We start from the raw sequence: 25,634 nt of genomic DNA, 5'->3' as shown, positions 1-25,634 counted from the left end.
GAATCTTTGATGTCTAGTATGCAATTATCACAGCACACCCCAATCACAACTGGCCACCTTGCAAAGTACTCAAGAGCCATGCTTGGCTTGTAGCTACCATACTGGATAGTATGGCTTGAGTCCACTCTGCACATTGCTAACACCTATCTACTCTCATCAATGGCCCTCATGACACCTATCCTCATCAATGGCCCTCATGAGGACACAGTCCCAAGCCCTAACATCCCTTCACCCTTTACCTCCCACCCACATCTTCCCCACTTAGCCACTAATTAATTAGCCGGTAATGTGTACTTAATGTCTATGGAGGGGAATGTGCCACTGTACTCAGGTGAAGCTCAAAGGAAAACCTTGTAAGGTCTGTTCTCTCCTACTTCCTTTCCATGGATTCCAGGGATTAAATTTAGGCAGTCAGGCTTGCACAGCAAGGGCCTGTACCTCTGAGTCATCTCACTGGCCCCATAGATAAGTTTTGTTCAATCATGAACTATATTGCTGTTGGCTATGAGCTCAGCTCAGTATTAATAAATTACATACATATGAATAATTTAAATTAAGTAGGAATATAAATTTATACTAGTTAATTTTTATGTTAGTGAAACATACAAATGTAAAAGTATCCAAAGAGAAGCACACATGAGACAATGTTAGAGTTGAGCAGCCAATGTAAACACTGAGTAGAGCCCAGCACTCAGGAGGCAGAGGCAGGCGGATCTCTGTGAGATGGAGGCCAGCCTGGTCTACAGAGCTAGTTCCAGGACAGGCTCCAAAGCATACAGAGAAACCCTGTCTCAAAAAAAAAAAAAAAAAAAAAAAAAAAAAAAAAACACCACTGAGTAGAGCTCATAGAAACCTAACCAGGTATCCACGAAAAGTATTAGCTAAATCACTGTTTGCAAGGATTTTACACAACAGACGTGCCAGGTTCAACGACAGTCAAGTGTACCCTGGTTTCACAGTTCATAATGTGGGAAGCCATAAGAAAAACAGAAAAAGAAATCGATGCAGTTTGGGTGTAGTGCTGAGCCCTGGACAAAGAAAGGCATGGAAGCCTGGGTGTGGGAGTGATTACAGCACAGAACACAGCACACTGTGGGATGCAGAGACTGGCTTTGCGGGGGTGGCGGGGGGTGGGGGGGGAGTGTGAAAATCTAGTTCCACACTCAAGCCAGTTACCTAGCATCCACATGTACAAAGGAGAACATAAGTACTGTCCTAATTCACAGTAGTTAGCTTGAAAAGCAGCTGCAACCAACCATAAAGTAAATTAGCAAATGCTGGAGCACTGATTCTAGGGGATGCTCAGGGTTAGGGTCCTGGGAGCTCTACTTGCAATGCTGTCATCAATTGGTGGGTAGATAACCTGTTTTATATGTGTTTCTGTAGGTCCCTCAACCACAGAGGGTACATCTGGGGACTCTAGCCTGAAGCCACACAAAGTGCCTAATCCTTCATTGGTATGTAGATTATGTGAGTTGCCCTGATCCTCTCCTTTGTACCACTACTTCTGTCCAGCATTGTGAATTATTTGAATATAGTGGGGAAGCAGCAAAACAGCTGTTCAGTTCTAATAACCAAGAAGGCTACTAACTGGACTTAAGGCAGGTAGCATACACAGCATGGATACACTGCTCAAAGGATGAGTCACATGCTGGGCAGAGAAGCACAATGTGAGATTTTTATCAGACACACAGCATGTAATTTCTGTTTTGTTTGGTGGGAATTGAACCTAGGGCTTCAAGCATGCTTGGCAAGCACTCCACCACTAAGCTATATCCTTGGCCCCCTAGCATGTGATTTAAAACGAACAAATTGTCTATCTGTGAAATTTTCCATTTAGTATTTTCAGACCACAGCTGACCGCGAGTAACTGAAACCATGTAAAGCAAAAGTATGGCTAAGGAAGGATCACTGTACCTACTCCATGAACTGTTGAAAGGAGTCAATAAGCAGCACCTAGTAACAGGGTCCCTGGAACCTAGTGGGAGCTCAATGAGTGATAACATTAATGATAATGGTGCGCTCTAACTCAAGAGATGTTCTGGACTCTATCACAGATATAAGCAGGACAAGCTATCTCAGATGCAGCACACCAGCCTCTCCCCCGGCCCCCTTGAGTACCATCTCTCATAAACACATGACAAGGATAAGCTTTTGTGTGATTTCATCCTACACAATAATAAACCCGTTAGAACTCTCCAGCTGTACACTATGCAACACTATTAACCTGTATGGATATCAAATGGCAAACTGGTAGGCCCTAATTATTACTTCATAAGGAATCGGTGCCCATTTTAAAGAATCCAAAAGGAGGGAGATGACTGTGCCTATCTATGTATGTATGTCTCCTGGTGGGAGACAATCACAGCCACATTCGGTCTTGTGGCTTCACACTCTACTCCCTCTTTGTCCAGCAAACTTCAAGTCATACTCCTAAGAGGTGTATTAGGGTTTCATTGAGTATATGAAACTACACCAAGATAAGCAATGGATAAGAACTCACTGCAGGGCAGGAGAGATGGCTTAGAGATTAAGAGTACTCACTGTTCCTCTAGGGGACCAAAACCTGGTTCCCAGCACCATACGGTGGCTTACAACCATCTGTAATTCCAACTCCAGTGGAATGTAACACCTCTAGCCTCTGCGGGTATAGACACTCCCGTACACACACACACACACACACACACACACACACACACACACACACACACACACACGTGTGCGCGCGCGCAATTAAAAAGAATCAGGGAGGGTGTTGAGACAAGATCTCTACATAGCCTGGCTGTCCTGGAACTCACTATGTTGACCAGGCTGGGCTTCAACTCAGAGATTCTCCTACCTCTGCCTCCCAAGTGCTGGGATTAAAGGCATGCCTGGCCCAAAAATAAATTCTTAAAAATAAACAGCTAGTTTTAAGGAGGTAGGGATGTAGCTTGGTTGGTAGAGTGCTTGCCTGATATACATGAAACTCTGAGTTTGACTCCTAGCACTACATAAACCGGGCTACACATCTGTAATCCCAGCACTTTGGAAGCGGAGGTAGAAAAATAGAAGTTACAGGTTATACTTAGCTATATGGCAAGTTTGAGGCCAGCCTGGGTTACATAAGACCTTATCTATCTAAAAATAAAATAATAACTGGCTTTTGGAATGCATTTGAACTCCTAAGTTTCGGAACATCTGTATTCCCACCCCCACAAAGTCACAGGTGTGACCCCCAAGTCCCCCTTTCAAAGGCCTAAGCTCAGGCTTACGATGTGTTAAATTCCTGTTTTCCTGTGTTCCTGCTCAGGTTGGAAAGACCTCCTGAAAGCAACAGGCCAAGTTCCCATGACCTCAGGCTCGGGGACTAGTGCCAAGGGCTCTCTTGGGTCACAGCTATCTCTCAACACAACACGGGAAGGGTGCTAACTGCCTGGACAGGCAGCAGGATAGCGCATCCTCTCCCTTCCTGAGGGGCCAACAGGAAAAAATATACCGCGGCCACTGGGCCATCTGAGTGGAATTTCTTCTCTCTGACACTTTGGACTCACAGTGGGACAGCTGTCTCTTTTTCCATTCCTGCTTTACATTTCACTCATTTCAGCTGGAGCTCTGCCCCAGAGAACCGTGTGCCCGCTGTGTAGAACGGAAACAAAACTCGTTTGTTTTCTCTACACAAGTTACAGCCACTTGAGGCTTTCCACATAGGAGGTCTGACCTATGTCCCCAGCCTGCCCCTGGCCTGCCACAGGAGCAGGATCCTGGGACCAGGAGAGTGTCCCTTTTGCTAGAGACCAGGACACACACCCTCACATGGGAAAACAGCACTGTGGCATCCCCTCTTTTCAGCGCGCTTACCTCTCTAGCCTATGAACAAAATAAAATTTGGCAACGGCTCGCAGATACTGGGCGGACTTTTTAAGGTCTATTAGAACAGATGCTAAGCAACACCACTGAGAAGACACGAAGAAGAACCAGAGCCTCATCTCCTCGGAGCCTCAGTTTCCTCGCTGGTAAATGTAGACGATTTCTACACAGCCCTCAACAGCTTCCAAGGTGGCATTCAATAGTCACATCGCCCAATACCATAAACTTGTTTATGTGATTAAACATAAATAATCAGATGAGTCCGTGCTGTGAAACTTTGAAACTCACTCCTCTCCCCCAACATGAAGTCTATGTTGTATGCTGCTCAGGTCTCAAACTATGAACTCAAGTAATCCTCCTGCCTTAGCTTTCCAAGTAGCTGGGACTATACACATACCATACTCAGTTCTGAGATTCCATTTCCTCTTTCCACTTTAGCCCTGCTGGTCCTTAAACACCAGTCCAAATTCTTCATACTTTATTTCAACAAATACTTGTGACAAGTATTTATTAATGCCGGGTGGTGGTGCTCACCTTTACTCCCAGCACTCAAGAAGCAGAGGCAGGCGGATCTCTGTGAGTTCAAGCCAGTCTGGTCCACTGATGGAGTTTCAGGCCAGCCAGGGATACACAGGAACACCTCCCTCCCCCCCCCCAGGGGTGGGGTGGGGACAGGTAAGATCATGAACACAACACAAATGAGTCAAATAAGGACATAATGAGGAGGCATAGGGTCCCCAAGGGCAGGACACTTCCTAGTCTAGAAGAACAAAGCAGCAGTCACCACCACCTGACCAAGTGTTGTGGTGGCAAGCACAGCAGGAAGGCTTTTATATTTCTCATGGGCTCACACCACCACAGCAACCCAACAAGGTAGGAACTAGGAATGAAAAAGATGAAAGTAACTTGACTGAGCCCTCAAAGCTAAAGAGGAGGAGACACAGGTGAGGTTCTAAGGGACAGTGGCTTCTCAGATAACTCTGGGTTCTTGAGGCTTCTGCTGCTAACTGCATCTTTACTTGAACCAATACATAAACACTAACAGAATGTATATTATGTATATATAGCATACACATAATATATATATATGTATACACACACATATATACATATATATACATACACATACACACACACACACACACACACACATATATATATATATATATATTCCATGCATGCATTATCTCCCCAACTAAACTCTAAGTGCCTTGGACAACAGAATCTACTTAAGGAGGAAGGGGAGAGCAGACTACATTGAGTTGTCTTCTAATACACCATCACATACACCAATTTTTAAAAAGTATTTCATTTGCTTTATTTAATGAATAGGATCAACTAACACAGTGCCTTCATTACACTCCAAGTACATTTATTTAAAAAAAAAAAAAAAATGCATCCCTAGCCAGGCAGCGGTACATACCTTTAATCCTAGCACTTGGGAAGCAGAGGCAGATGGATCTCTGTGAGTTAGATGCTATACTATAGCCTGGTCCACAAAGTGAGTTCTACTGTAGTCAGGCTACACAGGGAAACGCTGTCTTGAAACCAACAAAAAAGCATTCCTGCAATCTGGCCCTGATTGAGGTTCACTGGTTTGAGTTTGGTCTCTGATTCTGTGTATGGGGGTAGGGGAGTGTCTCAACAACTGGCCAAGGAGCTCCAGAAATCTGCCTGTCTCTGCCCCACTGATGTTACCGAGTGCAGCACTAAACTGAGCTTCGGCTGGGTGATGGGGATCTGAACTCAAGATTCTCACGCTTGCACAGCAAGCACTTTGTCCACTGAGCCATCACCCCAGTCCTGGAGTTTGGTCGCCTCGGTCCAAAAAGCATTCTGTGGCATGTCTGCAATTTAGACCTTTCTCACTCCAAACCCAAAACTAAACCTGAGAGACCTTGAACAAGGACCACTGCCACCTACTTCTGAGCGTCATCATCCACAAAATCACACCTCACCAAATGTATTTCCAGATGATCTGACAAAGGAGCTGATGCTTCCTTAACAAGGTGAAACTGTCCCCACAGATGGCCGATAGCCATGTCACTCAGCAGTCTCCAAATCACGTCACCTCCTCCGCCCCACATTTACATTCTCTACCCGATCAGATGAACCTTCTCTTCTTGGCTTTCTCCTCCATTCCCACGTGGTTATTTATATCTGGGACATCTTTCCTTCTTAATCCACTGGACTACCCGCCCACTCATTTGAAAAGGTCACTTTCAAGTTATTCTTTCCAGAAGGCTTTCTTGAAGTCCCTGGCTTCAAGCTGGGGCTCCCCAAACCCTGCAGTCCCTATGTTAAGAGGCAAGGATGACCATGGCTCCTCAGCCGCTAATGAATGGATGGAGCAAATACTCCAGCCAAGCTAAGATGCAAGCTCTTTCCAGCAAGAGACACTTTTATTTACTCCACAACTGTGGATTTTTTTTTTAATCATAAAACTGATCCTATTCAAAACATCTGGAAATCAGAGACACCACTGTCTTAACCATGATCAAGCTGGCATATTTATTTCAATCTTTTTTTTTTTTTTAATGTATCTGCTTAATGCTATGCTGAAATCATGCTATGTATGTAATTTGGGATCCTGCTTCTTTGCACACAACAGAAGTATTGCTAGCCCTCAGGTTCAGCAAAGCCTGTTCCACACCATTCTGAGGTATGGTGACATATGGAGCTACTCTGAGGCTAGTGATCATTTGGAGTGTTTTTAATGTCTTTCTGTTGTTTACAGAGGAACGCTGTTGTCCTGGGATTAGAGCAGGTTGAGGTGAGTGAGTGCCAGGCCCATTTATTCTGTGCTGCAGGCTACATTCAGGACCAAACCTAAATGGACACTAACTCTTCCCGTTCTTAAGCCAACAGGCATGGGCCACCCAGCCCAGCAGTTACAGGGGTGCTGGGGGCATGGATTCAGGTTCTCATGCTTGCTGCGCACGCTCCACTTCATGACTCACTGGATCTTTGCAAATTTCACCTTTCATAACTGCTCGTCTCTATCTGTTTAACAAACACTCCCAGAGCGACCCTTTTGTTCCTTCATAAGCAACCTAACTACATGACCCATAAGAAAATTAATTTTAGCTTTTCTCAGCTACTTCATGCAGAAGAGAATAAGGAATGTTCTGAGGAAAGGGGAAGATGCTCAATCTTCCGTGAGAGGCCTTTGATGTTACCCTTGTACATTTTTCTCAAAGCAACAGATGCATTCCCAAGACAGCAGGGGAGAGGGGCTCTAAATGGAAGACATAACACTATGAACACCAGACCCTAAAGCCAACAGCCTTCAATAATGAAAAGAACTGCCCCTTCGTTTTCCTGTTTCAGGTCTTCAGATGTGAGGGGTGTTGGGTTTTCTGAAAATACAGTACACTTCAGCACATAAAATCTGGATTAAATACAAGCTACCTGATAGTAGTTACCACAAAAGGCCAGGCATAATACAAATGCCCAGCATGGGGAAATCTTTTGTTCTTGGATTAATCAGAACGCTTCTAGAAGGAAAGATGACTGCCAGCTTTAGAAAATGAACTTCTGAACTTATCCAAATGGGCAGTGGGAATTTCACCGCTTTGTGTCTATCCGGGAGAGGGCCTCTCATGGAGGAGTGAAAAACTGTCTTCCAAGGGCTCCAGCCACTGCACCAGGGGAACATGCCATGCCAGAGCTTTTACTTCCAAGCACAGTGTGGTCCTGGGATTTTGTATGCTTAAGTTCATGTGTAAGTCTGTGCCAAAGATCATACAAAGTTACACAAGTTAGTTACACAGGACTCTTTTTTTTTTTTTTTTTTTGTCTCCATCGACCACCTGTTAGTGAAGTCAAAAATTATAATAGCTGGGTGTGCTAGTAACACCTTTAATCCCGGCATTCTGAAGAAAGAGGCAGGCAGATCTCCGTGGGTTCAAGGCCAGTCTGGTACTGCATAGTAAGTTCTAGGCTGATATAGGAAGCATAGTGAGAGCCTGTCTCTAAATAAATAAATTAATATTAAATGGGAACTTAAAAGTATGTATAGGATAGCCATGTGCACATATACATATTTGCAGATGTTCAAATGCCACTGAAGAGATGTACTCTGATCATGTTAGTGGTCATAGGAGAGTCAGTCTATGGTCTGCAATGACAGTTGAGATTTTTTCCTGCATGCTCTCCTTTTATTTGAATTGTGATTAATGCTATTGTTGTTGTATTTAATACAGATTTTATGTGCCATCATCATCATCATTTGTGTGGTGCTGAGGATGAACTGAACTCAGGGTTTGGGGCATTTCAGCCAAGTAGTCTATCACTAAGTCACATTCCAAGACCAGAAGTTTTTAATGTACTACCCGTCAAGAAAGCAAATTGATTTCAAATGCTAAATCCATTGTGCAATAAGCACTTAAGCACACATTTCTGGACTAGGAGAGATGGCTCAGAGGTTAAGAGCACAGGCTGCACTTCCAGAGGTCTCGAGTTCAATTCCCAGAAACCACATGGTGACCCACAACCACCTGTAATGAGATCTAGTGTCCCCTTCTGGTGTGCAGACAGAACACTGTACATATAATAAACAAATAAATCTTTTTTAAAAAGTACACATTTCTATATGAAATATACACACACACACATAATTTTTTTCTGGAAGAGTACAAAACACTATTATCATGGGTTATTTTGGGGAAGAGGATTATTTTATGGTCTGAAACTGAAATTTGGGGCTGGAGAGATGGCTCAGTGGTTAAGAACACATACTGCTCTTCCCAAGGATCTGAATTCAATTCCTTACATCCACATTAGGCAGCTTACAACTGCCTGTAACCCCAGCTCCAGGGGATCTCACATCTCTGACTTTAGTGGGCACTTGTACTCATGTGCACATCTTCCTCCCCAAGCACACAATTAAATAATAAATAATAAAATAATAAAAATTAAAGAGAAAGCTATGTCTCTAAGGGCCAGGCATGGTGGTGCACGCCTTTAATGCCAGCAATCAGGAGGCAGAGGCAGGTGGATCTCTGTGAGTTCAAAGCCAGCCTGGTCTACAGAGTGACTTCCAGGACAGCCAGGGCTGTTTCACAGAGAAACCCTGTCTCAAAAAAAAAAAAAAAAAAAAAAAAAAAAAAAACAAGTAAAAAAGAAAAGAAAAGAAACTTCCCTTGCAAATGGGAAAGATTTCATATACTAAATCAAGGGCTCTAAGTGCCTTTCATGTCCCCGGTCAGCAGAAAACCTGTTATTTGTGCTGGATACTGACAGGCAAGCCCTGCCTTCCTTGTGAAGGCACACTGGGTCTTGCTTGTAGGGATCTATACTGGCCTGAAAGTAGTGAATTTGGCTCTGGGGAGCACGCACTGGATTTGCTGCAAGCAGAACACTGCAAACCTAGTGTGCTGCCGCTCTCTGCAAATGCAGACGTTTCCTAAATCCTAGAGAAAAGCACTGCGTCCAAGTGGTATTAAGTAGTACTTTACTCTTAAGAACATTTGTACAAGCTTAGAACAGCTCGTCTAAGTGTGGGATCTGGGGACCTTGTGCAAACTGAGGAAACTTCATTTCTCCCCGAAAGAGCTTTGGGGTACTTAATTCTAACTCATCCCCAGGCCTAACATGTGAACAGTCAGGAATCTTCCATGCCAAACTGTGCCAGATCTAAGAGATTTGTGTGAAATCTTTTTGTTGTTGTTGTTTTTGTTTTAGGGAAAAGGTTTTGTTAAATAGCTCACAATGGCCTTGAATTCTCGTTCCTTCTGCCTCCATTTCCCAAATGCTGGAATTATATGGGCAATAATAAAGGGGCAAATATAGTTAGGTAGAAAATAAATCCTTTTCAAAATAAGATAAAATTCTTAAAACAAATGGACTGATTTGTCCTACAAAGTCAAATATTAAGAAAAACAAATCTTGGGCTGGAGAGATGGCTCAGAGGTTAAGAGCACTGGCTGCTCTTCCAGAGGTCCTGAGTTCAATTCCCAGCAACCACATGATGTCTCACAACCATCCATGATGAGACATGGTACCCTCTTCTGGCCTGCAGGGATACATGCAGACAGAACAATGTATATAGTAATAAATTTTTAAAAATTATTTATTAAAAAAAGAGCAAGAAAAACAAATCTTTCTAGGTCTGTCTATAAATTGACTAATTCTGAAAGTGAATGCCACACTTAATTAGCCAGTAGGACTCTCATGCTGGGGAGGAGACAGTGAGGAAAAGACTCCCTCAAGCTCTGTCAGGGCACTAATAAGCAGGTGAAGGGGGCTGCTGGAGTTGGGACAAGGCACTCAGTATAGTCACGTGGCCCTCAGACAGCACGGGCTCTGGGCTCTGGACATGGAGCACCCTCAGCTACCTGCCAACTGACAAGAGTACATGGACTTGGCTACAATGTCCTCCACAGGAAGCAAATGTACCAGCATGCCCTCCACACAGCAATCCTGCTCCTTTACGGTGGGATTTTAGCCAAGAGGAAGGAAAAGTGTGATAATATCAGCAGCCATTGTTGTGACCCACAGCAACAGTTAGAAGGAGCACTGGCTTTCCAAGGTACAGATCCTGCAAACCGCAGACTGGAGAGCTCATGGGATGACCCTCAGGATCCTACAGCTTATTCAGGTCAAGAAGAGATCGCTCAGGAGCAAGTGTGGTTAACAGTATAAGCCCTTTCACACCATCTTTCCTGAAGAGAGAAAGAGTAAAGAACTCCTGAGTTCTGCCATATTGAACATGCTAACCAAGGGAGAAGTGGGCTGACTGAAAAAGTAACGGGCTGTAATTACCCTGGAGGGGTCTCATTGCCTGGGGGGGGGGCGCTACCACCCAGGCTTAGTCAACATATATTAACCCCTGGATAAAGGTCAGGAGGATCACACATAATTCAAACGCGTAGTGGACACCTCAGCATACAAAATGATCTCAACAGAATGTAACCCGCCCACATCTAAACTGACTCTTGAAAATGAGAGGTCTGAGAACTGGGATTCTGTCCTCATCTGTCTAGTCATCAGACTGGTAGAGAAGACTGGAATTCTGGTTTTTGACTAAAAGATCAGTGTGTCAACCCAGTGAGATGTGACATCAGGAGAGTAAATGCAAGAGTGGGGGAGATTGCTCAGTGGGTATGAGCATTATTGCACAAGTATACTCACTTGGGTTCAAATCCTAAGCACCCAAGCAAAAAGCTGCGGGGGGGGGGGGGCACATATCTATCACCTTAGTGCTATACAGGTCAGAGACAAGAGGTTTGGGGTGGGGGGAAGGTCAGGCGCCAGTCTCGCTCTAGGTTCTGTGAGAGATCCTGTGTCAAAGGAGTAAGGCAGACAGTAATCAACATCTTCCTAGGGACCCACACACATACATGCACCCACACACACACGTGTGTGTTCCACAGACACATACATCACACACATAAACACACAAAAAAAAAAGAAAGGGGAAAGAAGAGAGAGGGATGTCAGGCTGGTGGGTAAATGCATTGCATGCTCAGGTAAGTCTAGAAAGATCTGGAACAAGGGGTGATGTGATCAGCTTACCCCTGTGTTTGCCTGTATTTCTTTTGTAGTTTGAGACAGGGTTTTTGTGTATAACCCTGGCTGTCCTAGAACTCTATAAACCAGGCTGGCCTTGAACTAAAGATCTGCCTGCCTTTGCCTCCTGAGTGCTGTGATTAAAGGCATGAGCCACCACTGGATAGCTGTTGCCTGTGGTTCTGAAACCAGGAGGTCATCTGGGAGAGGATGGCTAAAGCCAGAACAGGTTTCTTGAGAGGTAGTATGTGATCACCAGAAAATGTCCTGGCACAGCCAGCTATCTGCTAGGCATACTTTCTCTGAGAACACACCCAAATTGGCCACAGCCTCTGGGCCAATCAGCTGTGGATGGAACTCATACTTAGCCAATCAGGGTATTAGACATCCTGGCCTTAGTGACCAGTGCTGGATGGAGGGTAACCAAACTTGCTTCCTTCTGCTAGGGTTCTGAGGGGATGAAAAGGAAACCCAGAGCTGCTGGTGGCTGTGATGTCACTCTGAGGGACAGCCCACCCTAGTCCAAAGTTCAAACACACAGCACAGCAGAGTGGAGTGGTAGAAAACCATTAGGCCTCAAAACAGTGCACACCACACTTCTCAGCTATAGAGGCTAAGAAATATCCTTTCATCCAGGGGTTACTGACCACCATGAGAAAGGGACAGAAGCGTTCCGTTGAAAAGCTCAGGAGTGTGGCAAGGATGCAGAGCCAGAGAAAGCGGAAGAGAAGCACAAAGAAAGTGCATGAAGATGGGGAGTACAACTACAGGTTGTACTGTAAAATAGCAGTTGTGGACCTTACCTGGAACCAACCAAGCTGACTGTGGAGGGACAAATTATAAGAAATGATACTATAGCTGGGTGGTGGTGGCGCACGCCCTTGATCCCAGCACTTGGGAGGCAGAGGCAGATGAATCTCTGTGAGTTCAGGGCCAATCTGGCCTATGGAGTGAGTTCCAGGACAGCCAGGACTGTTTCACAGAGAAACCCTGTCTTTAAAAAGCTACTGTAGCTATGTCTTTAAAGAGTCAGTAAGTGCATTTCCCTGGAGGTCTCCGGGCAACACAGCACGGAGACACTTGCACATCCATGTTTACTGCGGCACTAAACACTTAGTGTGGCTAAGTTACGGAGCCCAGATGTCTGCCAAAGAGGGCTGGATGTAGAAAATGTGGTTTATATATACAATGAACTTTTTTTTTTTTCAGCCATAAGGAAAAATGCAGTTTGTAGGAAAGTGGATGCAACTGGAGATAATCATATTACACGAATTAAGCCTGTCTCAGAAAAACAAGTATGGAATGTTTTCTCTCATTTGTGCTTCCTAGATTTTACAGAGATACATAAAATCACTTGTGTATACAGGACATGAACATAGCAGTAAAACAGGATAGGGGAGCAATGGGCACTAACAGGAGGGGGAAAGGAAGGCAGGTGGGGGGGATATGATGAATGCATGGAAACCTCCTTATGTAGCACAATAAATACCACATACAGTGAATATACACAATGAAAACTTGCACAACTTTTTGTTTTGACATGGCAGTTCACTGTTCTGCTTTGTGTGTGTATTCTTGTGTGTGTACACACATCCAAGTAGAGGCCAGAGGTCAACACTGGGTATCTTCCTTAACTATCCAACACCTTATTTTTTGAGACAGAATCCCTCACTGAATCTGGAAATTGCAAATTCTGCTAACTGGCTAACTGCTAACCCCCCCAGGACCCTCTTGTCTACCTTCCCAGCATAGAGATTACAGGCAAAGACCACCAGCCCAGATTCACATGTCTACTAAGGGTCCAGTCCCCGTGCTTCTGAGGTGAGCCTTCGCCATCTCTCTAGCCCCGTGTAAAGATTGCTATGACAAAAGTTTACAAATAAATAGCAAGACTTTCTTCTAGTCCCAGTGTGAAAGAAAAAAACAAGACCCATTCAATAGAACTAAGTATTTGATTGAATTATCAGAGACATGGTCAGGAAATATTGTCACATTCAAAATAGGGACATGGAGTATTAGACAGATGGCTCAGCAGTTAAGAACACTGAGGCCCTTCCAGAAGACTGGAGTTTGGTCCCCAGATCACTGGGCAGCTCAGAACTGCCTGCACTCTAGCTCCAAAGGACTCAATGTCCTCTTCTGGCCTCTAAGGGCCACTGCACTCACGAAGCATATACTCACAGACACACATATACATGAATAAAGATTAAGTAAATCTCCTTTTCAAATAAATATATAGGGCAGGTTTGTTTGTTTTTTTAACTCAAGAGTCAAAGGTTGAAGGAAACCTGGATTCTAAGTCTATATTCTTTCCTCACTTGCTAAGGACTATACTTTAAATACTCACTTATAATGATGGGGTATTTCTGAAAGCCCATGGGTATAAATGATCTTAAAAGTTACAGGCAAGTAATGCCTGGCGCTGAAAAGCTCACACTCATAACCACATCCACGCCCCTTCAGGGCTGCCTGGGTCATGCTGTGATTTTTTTTTTCCCTATTGTGAGTTGTTCAGCCCAATCTTTAGATTTCACATCAAACCCTAAGAAATGAGTAACAGATGAGGCAGCTATGCTTAGAGCCACCAAGATCAAATGAAAACTCTCCTGACCTGATCATGTCTAAAGGGAAAAAAAGCAGTATCTCCAGGACTGTAAGCAGACTAGATCATTCAGATTTTTATCCCAGGGGTGCCAACCCAAAAAGACAAATAAAAACTGTAGAGTAGGGTGTACCTGGAGAAACTTCTGCAAGGAAAGCAAAGACCGTTCCCACGGCCCAGCAGCCCTCACCACCCCGTTTTGTGACGCTTCACCAACATCCAAGATGAAAGCGCCCTGAGTGTGGTAATGTTGCTTGGACTTATCTGTAACTGACATCTTTACAGACATAGCCCTGTGGGAAGTAGGGGGTTTGGGTGACAGAGTCAACGGAAGGGAGAGCTGAATGCGAAGTTTAAACTGTTTCTGAAAAAGGGTTTTTCTCATTTGTAGCTCTTACAAAGAAGAAAAAACACACTGTCTCTCTGGTCTGAGCGTTATGGCCAGTGAGCAACAGAATATTTACATTTCACTTGTAATCACAGATGCCCTAGTACAAACGTCTCCATCGCAGGGCTTCCCTCCAGAAGAACCGTGTAGGGCAGCGTGCAATTACTATACTTCTCCCTTGTCATAAAGCGGAGAGCACATGTTTGAGATTTCCCTGGAAGTTGGAACAGCCGTTACTGAGAGCCTCATAAAGGGGAGGACTGATTTAGTCCTAGATCTCCACAGGATACCTGAAGTTCAATTTTGTCACTGAACAAAAGCACTAAAGCCACCCCGCAGGCTTTGCATAGGATGAAGGGGAGCTGGGGGCACTTCACTGGCTGAACTAAAAAAAGCCAAATCATTAAAAAGAGAGGGGGAGGAAAGGGGGGGCTTAGAAATCACCACCACAGAAAGGGCAGCAGCAGCAGCAGCAGCAGCAAAGACATCTGGGCTCCCCTGCCTTGCCAACTGATAGCAAATGTGTTAAGTAGTTAAACTGCGTCTGACTCATCTCAGAGAGTTCCATGCACACTCAGAGTGAACTCACATCGAAGTCACCAGCCCGCCTCCTCCTGTGCCACGAAGCACATCTGATGTACATGTTTTGCAAGATACATTTTCAGGAACACAAAGGAAAGACTCAAACTTAAGAGAGACCAGCCAAACTTTCACCCAACACCATGAGCCCGGATCTCATCACTGGTTCTCTTTACTTCAATTCTACTCTTAACTTACTTAGAAATGTTTAAACTGAAATATTCACCACACTGATTACTAGTAGCTAGCAGAGGACTGGACATGCAGTTTGAGAAATGCAACACATTTATGAAATATAAAAGCATCAAATGACAGGTCTGCCTATGAGACTATTTTAGTGCACTAAGTCAACATTTCAAAAAAGGAGAGTCATGCCTTTTCCTATTTTTGAACACAGAATTATGGCCAATGCAACAACACAAGAAGCTACTGACTGTCCCCAGCAGGGACATCTATTTGCTCATCAAAGACTTTTTGAAATCCTTATTAAGGGGTGGGGGAACAGCTCAGTGTTAGTGTTTGCTTAGCATAAGCAAAGCCCTAGGTCTGATCTTTAGTAACAGACATACACACACAATCACACACATAGACACACACACTTACTCAGTCTCTCTCTCTCTTCACATACACACACACTCACACACACACTCTCTCTCTCTCTCTCTCTCACACACACACACACACACACATGCTTTAAAGTTCATTAAGACTCAAACAAACAAAAGGGCTGGAGAGATGGCTCAACAGTTACAGGAGCGCTTACTTGCAGAAAACCTGGTCCAATTCCCAGCAACCATGGGGCAGCTCACGACTGTCTGTAACTCCAGTTCCAGGGGATCTAATGCTCTTCTGATCTCTAAGGGCTCTTGCATCCACACAGTCACATAGTGCACAAACATACACATACATTAAAAAAAAAAAATCAAAATTAGCAGTGATGGTGTAGGCCTTTAGTCCCAGCACTTGGGAGGCAGAGGCAGGCGGATCTCTGTGAGTTTGAGGCCAGCCTGGTCTGCAGAGAGAGTTCCAGGACAGATTTCAAAGCTACACAGAGAAACCTTGTCCCGAAAAACCAAATAAATAAATAAATAAATAAATAAATAAAATTAAAATTAAAATTGGGGAAAGGCTACATAGAGTGGCAAACCACCTTTAATCCCTGCACACAGGAGGCAGGAAACAGAGGCAGGCTGATCTTTATGAGGTCAAGGCCAGCCTGGTCTACACAGTACATTCTAGGCCAGCTGAGGCTACACAATAGGACCTTGTTTCAAAAACATAAAACAAGAATAAGATGGGAATTCCAGCAACCAGGAGGCAGAAGCAGCAGAATCCAGAGTTCAAGGCCAGCCTTTCCTTAAAAAAGAGAAAGAAAAAAAGCTCAATATTCTAAAAACAAACAAACAAACACTACAAACTGTACAGAGTATATACAATTAACTTTGTTCAGTTTAGGCCAAATTGTTAACATCAAATACTAAAAATTAAGCTGTGTAATAGCAAAAACACACAATCCTTTAATCCCAGCACTCAGGGGGCAGAGGCAAGTGGATCTCTGTGAGTTAGAAGCTATCCTGGCCTACACAGTGAGTTCCAGAACAGTCTACCTCGAGGGAACAGTGATCAGAACACCACACTACACTCACAGATGTGTGTGTGTCATCAGCCGGATGACCTGAGCTCCATCCCCAGGGCCCACATAGTGAAAGCCAAGAGCCAACTGGCACAGGATGTCTTCCACATGCCACAAAGCACACTAAAAGATACTTTTTAATTAAAACAAATTGATAGAAATAGGAGAGCTTCTAAAAGAAGGACACCAGGAAACTCCAAACCCAGGCAGATCGGAGAAAGACATGGCATAGCCCAGAAATACAAGTGATAGAGTCCTATGGCACCAAAGGTGAGAGATGAGCAGCCGGACTTTTGACTTGATTGCAAAAGCGTTGAAGAGCCAAAGGATTCTTCATCAGGAGGATGATTAGGAGTTGTGAAGCTGTTTCTCTTTTTGGGGATTATAGGGATCCTAAGGGTTGAGCCCAGAGCTTCATGAATGTTACTCAGTTCCAGCCCAGAACTGTAGTTCTGAACTTGTCATTCAATTCTGGAATGACATAAAGGAATCCTGCTCAAGATGGTGGCAGAGGATCATTTGCTTAACTGAGTGTTGTTTTCCACTGGTCCGCAAAAAGAAAAAGTACAGACATGGTGAGAAGATGTTTAGAAATGCTTGTGAAACATCAGCAAACATGGGCATACAAGTCGGTGGTCCATGGTCTCATCTGCTTAAACAGTACAGCAGCCAGTATGTATTGTGTGAGGCAGGACAATGTACCAGTGTACGAATGACTGGAAATTTATTTATTCAAAAGGATGCCGCATAGACCATGTTCTGATCTGGAAAATGATTTGAGGGCTGAAGTTTAGAAGCAGAGAGCCCCAGACAAGACAGCTGGTAGGCAATGGTCCATAGGAGGAAATGGGAACGTAAGACCCACTGACCACACGAATGGACAAATGGGGGTCAGAGTTACCAGTTAAAACTAGCTAGAGCCTGAGCCTTCAGAGTGTGTGACTTGTGGAATAATGAAAGGTGGCTCTGCAGACTCAAAATCTAGGTAACTTTGAGAATCAAGACAAACTATAAAACAAGAGCCCATAAGAACTTGAAAACGCACAGGCTCCAAGTTCAGAACTCTTTTCCCTGAGGGCCTTGAATAAGCATAACGGCAAATTAATGAAATGCACAAAGTTAAGCACAAAGTTAAAATGGGGTACCACTGGGAATTCAGTCTGTGAAGAAAGAAAAACACAGCCTAGGCCAAGTCTACACTCTCCCCCAAATGAAGTGATGTGGCCAGGAGCTACACCTAGTTCAGAACCCTCAAGCCCTATTAGAAAAAAAAAGATGCCTGAGGGACCTTCTCAACCCCTACCCCAGCTATAAAACAACACAGAGAGAGCATCCTTCTACCAATTTGTACACATATTAAAATGAGCCTCCTACCAAAAGGGTTGGAGAGAAACCAGGGGTACGCTTCCACAGCTCAGAGGTACACTGTCCATTTTCCACGTGAAAGAGCATCCCTGCACTGCCTAGACTGGGTGGCTAGAGTCAGCCAAAGAGGTGCTTAACAGCTTTGGCAAGTCACAAAACAATGACAACATTCATGCTGCCTTCCAGAGTAGTATCTGGTCATCTCTGAGTTGATAGCCTTTACCACGCTTAGGCTGCAGGATCAGGGCTCAACCACAGTTGCTGACAACTATAAAAAGGGAGATCAGTGACCCTCAGTAATCTTCCACAAGTGTTATCTGACATTTATTTGCTTTTGTAGTTTCATTCTTTCGAATCTTGCTCCTCAGTTGTTACCATTTACAGGGCAATCCTTTTGTACACCTTTAAACCCAGCACTGGGGAAGCAGAGGCAGGCAGATCTGTGAGTTTGAGGCCAGGCTGGTCTACAGAGAGAATTCTAGGACAGGTTCCAAAGCTACAGAGAAACCCTGTCTCAAAACACAAAACAAACAAAAAACTACATCAGAAGAGATGGTAGAGCAGTTAGTAGAGTGCTGGCCTTAAGTGCACTAAGCCTCAAGCTCCATGTCTAGCATCACATAAACCTAGTGGGGCAGGCCTGTGATCCCAACACTAGGAAGGTCAAGACAGGAGGATGAGAGGCTCAAAGGCATAGTCAACTACACAGTGAGTTCAAGACCCACCTGGGCTGCACTAAGACCCTAAGAAAGGAAGAAAGGAAAGGCTGGGCCCTGGTAGCCCACACCTTTAATCCCAGCACTCCTGAGGCCACCTTGGTCTACAGAGCAAATTCCAGGCCAGTCCGGGCTACACAGAGAAACCCTGTCTCACAAAAAGGAAGCCAGGGAGGAAAAAGAAAGATCTATCAACAGGTTTGCAATTCTGTGTGCTGTGACACAGTCCAAAGAGTCAAGCTGCATAATTGATTTCTCAATATTGTAATATTTGTTAATAAATGATAGCAGCATTTATTGAGCATGTACCATTATGTCAGGCACAGGTATTATCACACAGATTCTGCAACAATCCTATAAGGCAGGTGCTATTATCCCCACTTTACCAATACGATCCTATGGCATGGAGATGCAGCATCCTGCACAAATACCAGACCCGGGACCTGAACCCAGGCAGAAACACAAAAGAAGTTTCATTTTTAGCCACTAACTGTTCCACTTCATGGAGAAGATAAGATTAAAACACACATTATAAATAATAAATGATGGGGAAAGCCTCTCCAAGAATATGGTTCTGATTGCTTTAATTGGACTGTTTGTCTGTTATTAGACTGATTCAAATGGAAACACAGTCCCCAAAGAGAGCCTGTCCTGGCTGGTTTGAGGCTCTTTAGGAACAAGGCAAAAGCCTCTAACATTCCAAGCCGTGTCTTTCTTGGCATCTTTCACTGTCTTGGAAGGGAGTAAGAGGCAAAGCCAGAAGTGTATGTCAGTGTTCTCTCACCACAAGGCATAAGAGGAAGGCCAGAGGACAAAGACCAGGGGACATGGAGCTTGAAGACTGGGTTGGCACCAGATCCTGTCACATTCAAAGTGCCCAAGGAATTCAACAGAAGCCCAGGCCATGGCTCTGACTTAGACTGCACTAAAGAAGCATCCAGAACAGCCCGAGTAGGGCTGTATGTCTGCAGGGTGACTCCCTGACTCCATCCAAAGCAAGTATGCAGGAGGCTGAGCCACAGCCATCCACCTCTGCTGATTTCCCATCCCGACTTCCTCCACCCCTTTCTGTCACTCAGAAAATGTGCACACCAAATCAAAGCCCCCTGTGGTTTGCTCCCCTGATGTCAGAGCGCCCAGTCCAGGCAAAGCAGGGCCTGTGGTTTCAAAACCAAAACTGGTGTTCACTCATGACACGGCTAAGTTGATCCTAGAGCCAGATCCTCCAGTTTCAACAATTAACTTTTCTTCATCTAAAGAGACAACTTGAATCCGAAACTCTAAATCATCACCAATTTCCAACCGTTCATCACATTGCTCTTCAGAAATCTGAAAAAAGTCCACTAGCTTACTTACTAAAACAAGCCCAACCGCCTTAACTTCAGGGTTACAGGCTTCCTGACACAGCCACGCCCATAAATGCACTCAAAGTTTGATTATCATCTAATTACAATTTCTATACAGCTATAGAATAATACATACGTTCTGGAAGGAAGAAGAAAAGCTTCTATTACCTTAGACCTACCACTAAATCAAACAGAAACAGGGAAGGCACTTTTCCATAAAGACAGAGGAGGGAGGAAGAAAGATAGTGATCCCTTTGACCTCAGGTGTTCTCACAGCTCCAATGGAGATGAGGGAGCTAGGCTAAATGCAAGCTGGACATATATGGCCATTCCCAGACTTCCTTACTATATAAAGGGGAAATTAATAAAAGAAGAAAAAGAGAAATACCATACAGCATTTTCATTCCCCACCATAATTTTTCAATTTTCTGTAGAGAAATGCCAGCCAATAACTAATTAGAACCATATCCTTTGTTATCCCAACGGGAAGAAACACACAAATGGTTTTAAAGACCAAATGTTAATGAGAACTTTTTAAAAAATGTAATCTGGAACTTGGGTTTCCCTTCAGTGTAAAACAAAACTTCTTTAAAGCATTTCTATAGTCGAGGAGACAGCCTGGCCAGATCCATCAACAAAACTGAAGTGTTCACCTACAAGTATCCTGAGCACTTTCCACTTAGGGTGAAATTGTGAACTCACTGATTTCTGTGCACCCCGATTTCAAACTGCAGAAGACAAAAACTCAGTTACAGAAGAGCAATGTGTTTTAGACCTCTTTGGTTTCAAGGTGGAAACCGCCCTTCCACAGTGAGTACATATCTCTTCCGATTTCCAAGTATATCTTTCTACAAGAAACCCAAGGAGTGAGGGAAGGCTTTTTTACCTGACAAGACACCACAACACTCAGACACTGAGTCACCTACTCTCCACCACAGGAGGGTTTCCAAAACTAGCCCCTAAAGAAACAAGATGAACTATAGAGTGTGATTTGGTAAAATGATACAAAAGATGAATTTGGGAAGCTGGGGGTGTGAGGGAAAGTGGAGGAAGGCATGCTTACTTAGTATATACAAGGATCCCATGCCTAGTATCAAACAAAAATGAATGAATGAATGAATACATGCATAAATAAATAAAATCAAACTTAATGTTTCAGATGCTGGCTAATGATTTAGGCACATCCGGCATTCTGAACTGTATTTTTAAATAAAAGCCTGCTGGCCTATACCATCCAGATGTTCATCTGAGTGGGACCAGCCAGGCCAGGCAAGAGCTATAGAACACTTCCTTTCATGCAAAGGGGTAAGCCAGCATAGAGTAAGCCTCTGTCATATCAAATATACCTCTATGAGAGTTGGGGGGGGGTAGAAGTGAGAGGCATTTCCAAACATCTCAGTCTGCCCCTATTTTTTATTTCCCAGCAGTTTTATTTCCCTGTCTGTAAAAACTACAATAGCCTGTAAATCTGAAACATTCTGCCATTCACTGTATATTTTTAAAAGCTAGAAATCATTTGTATTGCCCAATAAGGACATTATTTTAAACAGATTTTCGTCTACAACAGAAACATGTCATGACAATGAAAGTATTTTTTTCAATAAATGACTTTCTGAACATTATTTCTTCCCAAAAGGGTAATCAAAGCAACCACCAAAAAGAAAACAAAGAATTCCCATATTTTTAAGCAAAAAGTACTTGCCATGCATATTCATATCCTAGCAGGCATCTAAATCAAATAACTTGAAAAAGTAGTTAGGATGCAAGGTCTTGCTTCTGTGTGGTTAGTGGGCTGATGTTTTCCCAATGTTAAACTTAGCAACTGTATTTCTTAAGCTATATTTCAAACTTTAAATCTCACATCTGTGTCTTACACTGCTTTGGGATGAATGATTTACTCAGGACATATTGAGGTCAAATTATAAGCCTTTTGCTCTCACTAAATCTAAATCATTCGTCTCAACATGTTTCTGTACACATAAAAGGAACACGTGGCATGTGTTACCACTCTCCCTGGAGGAACCTAAATGCCCCCGGAGTAGCCTTTCTCCTGTGCGCCCCATAAACTGAGATGCTCTTCGGAAAACGAAAGGGCCGGATTCACACATTGCATTAGCCACGCGAATTAAGCAAGGGCACACCAAAACTTTTCTTGTTACCACTCATTGCAAAACGTCTTGAATTTGTTTTATTGAAACAAACGTCTTCACCCAACAGATACACTCTGAAACCCAAACTAATTTCATCAGCAAATTGGTGGGCCATTTGCTGTCTTGTCATTCATTTGTACCGATGGGATCATATCTGCATCTAATTCGAAGTACTCCAAGACAGCAAACGGCTCACCACGAAACTATGGCATCTACAAGGACGGGACTGTTCTGGGCCTGGGAAGATCGCTGGACAGCCAGACAATGAAAAGCTCCCCGGTGGCCACTAACTCAGCCCAGGGGGCGGGGCGGGGGGGGCAAGGGAAGAAAGGGGAAAAGGATTGAGCTCCTCTCTCTCATGAAGACGCCGTCAGCAGCAGCCTCCAGGTCCCTGGCCATTGGGGAGGGGGCCCTAGGAAGGCAAGATTTCTCTAGGAAAGAAAGGAAACTTCCTGGTGTGGGCATTATGGGAAGGGGCTAGTGCCCTCCCCCACACAATACAGGTATCTGCGGGAAGTCAAGTGGCTGGAGGAGGGTGGTGGTGGTCAGGGAGTGGGAAGGGCAGAGCAACGCCACCCATACACGATTCCCAATGCGTAGATCCGAGGGGTGTCAAACTTCCTAGCGTGGGCGCAATCAGGCACTGGCACCTAGGAGTTGCCGCGAGCGCCCTAACCCGCGGGGTCCTGGATGGGGCAAGGCGGGGGAGCCAGCCAAGACAGAGAAGGCAGGCCTGAGGACAGCGAGTGGGGGGCGGCGAGCAGCTGGCTCCCGGAGCGTGGTACGCGCCTGCAGGCCGGGGGCGCCGCCGGGCCCGCGCTACTCACCTTCCGGTGCTTCTCCTTGTAGGGCAGCGCCAGCCATGGCATGTCCCGCACGAAGTCCTGCCACTGCCGCTGGTCCTGGTCCGAGGACACGAAGACGATTTCCAGGCGGTGCGGGGGCTCTGGCTCAGCGGCCGCGCCCGCCCCCGCCCCGGCCCCCGGCCCGGCGGCCGTGTCCCCTCGCAGGCGGCTGTAGAAGGCGGCCAGGCTGGTGCTGAGCTGCGCGCAGGGGGCGCTCAGGCTGCACCCGAAGTAGAGCCCTAGCAGCGCGATGCCGCGGGCTCCCAGCGAGTGCACGTCCACCTCCTCGCCGCCGCCCGTCACCAGCTTGTCGCCCAGCAGCTCCTCCAGGAAGACCGACATCCTGGCCCACCGCAGCCCCGGCACGCGGGCGGGCGGGCGGGCTCACGGCTGCTACCCGGCTCGCTGGTCCGCGCGGCGGGCGGAGGCAGAAGCGGCGGCGGCGGCGGCTAAGAGGAGAGCACCGCCCACAGGGCCGCCCGGCCACGCCCCTCCGTAACCACGCCCCTCCGTGGCTGGCCCGCGCTGTGCAGGCAGGCCCTCAGCAGCTGGCGCCTTGGCGCGGGCCTCCTGTACGTGGCCGAAGTAAGAAACCTGACCCGAGTTCTACACCAGGACCAGAATGCCCAGACCTAAGGCAGGAGAAGGGTCCCCCGAACTGGCGCTTTCGGAGACTGCCTAAGGAGTTCTGCACCGGTCCTTGCTCTCTTCCAGACTTTCTTACTCCCTTCCCTATACTATTCCTTAAGCCATCTCAAACCCCAAAGACCTCGTATAAAACTTGTAGGATTTAACGTCTTCTTTGTCCAATGTCACTGTATCAGGACAGGTCTTTTTCAACAGTCGTGTGTTTTGTGCTTGCTACTATAAGTAGACTGGTGGGCGCCACCTCTCTGTTCCATGTGCCAGGCACAAGAGAGAGAATTCATAAATACTTGTGTGCTGATTGAAAGTCACTGTGGGATTTCAGTCCACAGGTCGCTGGAACCATTCCCCGATGGGAAATGGCTCTCTTCCATTTCTGTAAATGTATGCAACAGATGGAGCAGCGTCTCCAAATCAGTGCTGGCTGCTCTCCTGACTGGGCTCTGTAACTTATCTCAGGTCTGCTGGTGGTTGAGAAAATTCTAAGGATTTTCCCCCCCATGTTTAAAGATGCTTTCCAATGCTTAGGAAGAACCTTGATTAAACAAATGGCCTTGTGGCAAAGTCTCCTGTCCTCTGCCCCGCACACAGGACAAATGTATATACCATCACACACACACACACACACACACACACACACACACACACACACACACACACACAAGGACCATTGCTGTGTATCAGCTCAGCTACCAACAGTGACATTTTAAAAAGAAAACCTAACCATTGGGCAATCCTCCAAGGCTTTGAAAGTTATTTCTTTCGCATCTGCTGCCATCTAATGGAAGAATGAAACAGAAAAACTACCAGCACAGCACATAAGGTGCAAGATAACTAGCTGAACACAGAAGAATAATTACACAGGTTTCCTCCACTACAACACACACACACACACACACACAAGTGCATGATAGGAGAACATTTAACCTCAACCTCTGACACAAATACCCCCAAGGTCCTCGATGTGTTTAAGGTGGCAGGAAGAATTGTGTGTCAGCTCCATAAAATGTCTTCACACAAACCAGTGAAAGTCATTAAGGCAAAGGCAGAGTGGCCTGACAATCTCTACATATTGGTGCCAGAAATAGTGTCTGCTCCTGCCTTTAATCCCAGCACCTGTTTGAGGCTAACCTGGTCTACAATAACCAGGGATACATAGTGCCACCCTGTCTCAAAACCGCTAAATAAATAAATTTCATGTGTACATGTGTGTGTCATAGTATAGGGCATTGTGAACCACCCAGTGTAAATGTAGAGATCCAAACATGAATTCTCTAGCCCTCTTAACCTCTGAGCCAGCTCTCCAGCATCCCTAGAATCCTGTTTCTAAAGCCTTAAATGGATGGATGTTAACAGTACATTCCTGTCATTCCAGCCTTCTGGAGGTTGAAAGCAGGAGAATCTTAAATTCCAAGTTAGCCTGGGCTGCAGAGGATGGTTCTGTTTCAAAATAAATCCTGTGGTTTAAAATATTTTCTTTTCCCACCTGAGTCACATTTGAAATGCTCCTGAGCAGGTGTTTGGTTTCACATGTTTGGAAGCATGTTTGACAAACAGACATCTGTACTCAGACATCATCCGACAAATTCTAAAGATATGAAAGGAAGCCAGGCATGGTGGCACATACATTTAATCCCAGCACTCAGGAGACAGAAGCAGAGGCAGGCAGATCTCTGTGAGCCTGAGACCAGCCTGGTCTATGTAACAATTCCAGGCCAGCCAGGAATACATAGTGATAGCCTGTTTTAAAAAACAAAATGTGAAAAGTCTTTTAGCATTTATTTATGTATTTATTTTGAGACAGAAGTTTCTCTGTGTAGCCCTAGCTGTTCTGGAACCCACTCTGTAGACCAGGTTAGGCTGGCCTTGAACTCACAGAGATCTGCCTGCCTCTGCCTCCTGAGTGCTGGAACTAAAGGTGTGTACCACTACCATCCAGCTCAGCATTTGTGTCTTATGCAAGCCAAAGAACAGAGTATCAGGAGTAGAAATAAGTGAAGAGGG

General features: G+C 45.1%; 1 protein-coding gene across 1 annotated transcript in view; it reads right to left on the bottom strand.

Annotated features, from left to right (window-relative positions):
• Positions 1-23,429, bottom strand: part of Nxn (nucleoredoxin) — a 138,925-nt gene extending 115,496 nt beyond the window's left edge. Inside the window, exon 1 of the mRNA XM_051179966.1 lies at positions 22,968-23,429. Coding sequence (XP_051035923.1) covers positions 22,968-23,327 — 360 coding nt within the window. The 5' untranslated portion in view covers positions 23,328-23,429. The remainder of the gene's footprint in view (positions 1-22,967) is intronic.
• Between the last annotated feature and the right edge of the window lie 2,205 nt (positions 23,430-25,634).

Source organism: Phodopus roborovskii, unplaced genomic scaffold, assembly GCF_943737965.1.
Source record: "Phodopus roborovskii unplaced genomic scaffold, PHOROB, whole genome shotgun sequence".
NCBI lineage: Eukaryota > Metazoa > Chordata > Mammalia > Rodentia > Cricetidae > Phodopus > Phodopus roborovskii.
Note: the sequence above shows the minus strand (reverse complement) of the source record. Positions and strands in the feature narration are given on the sequence as shown.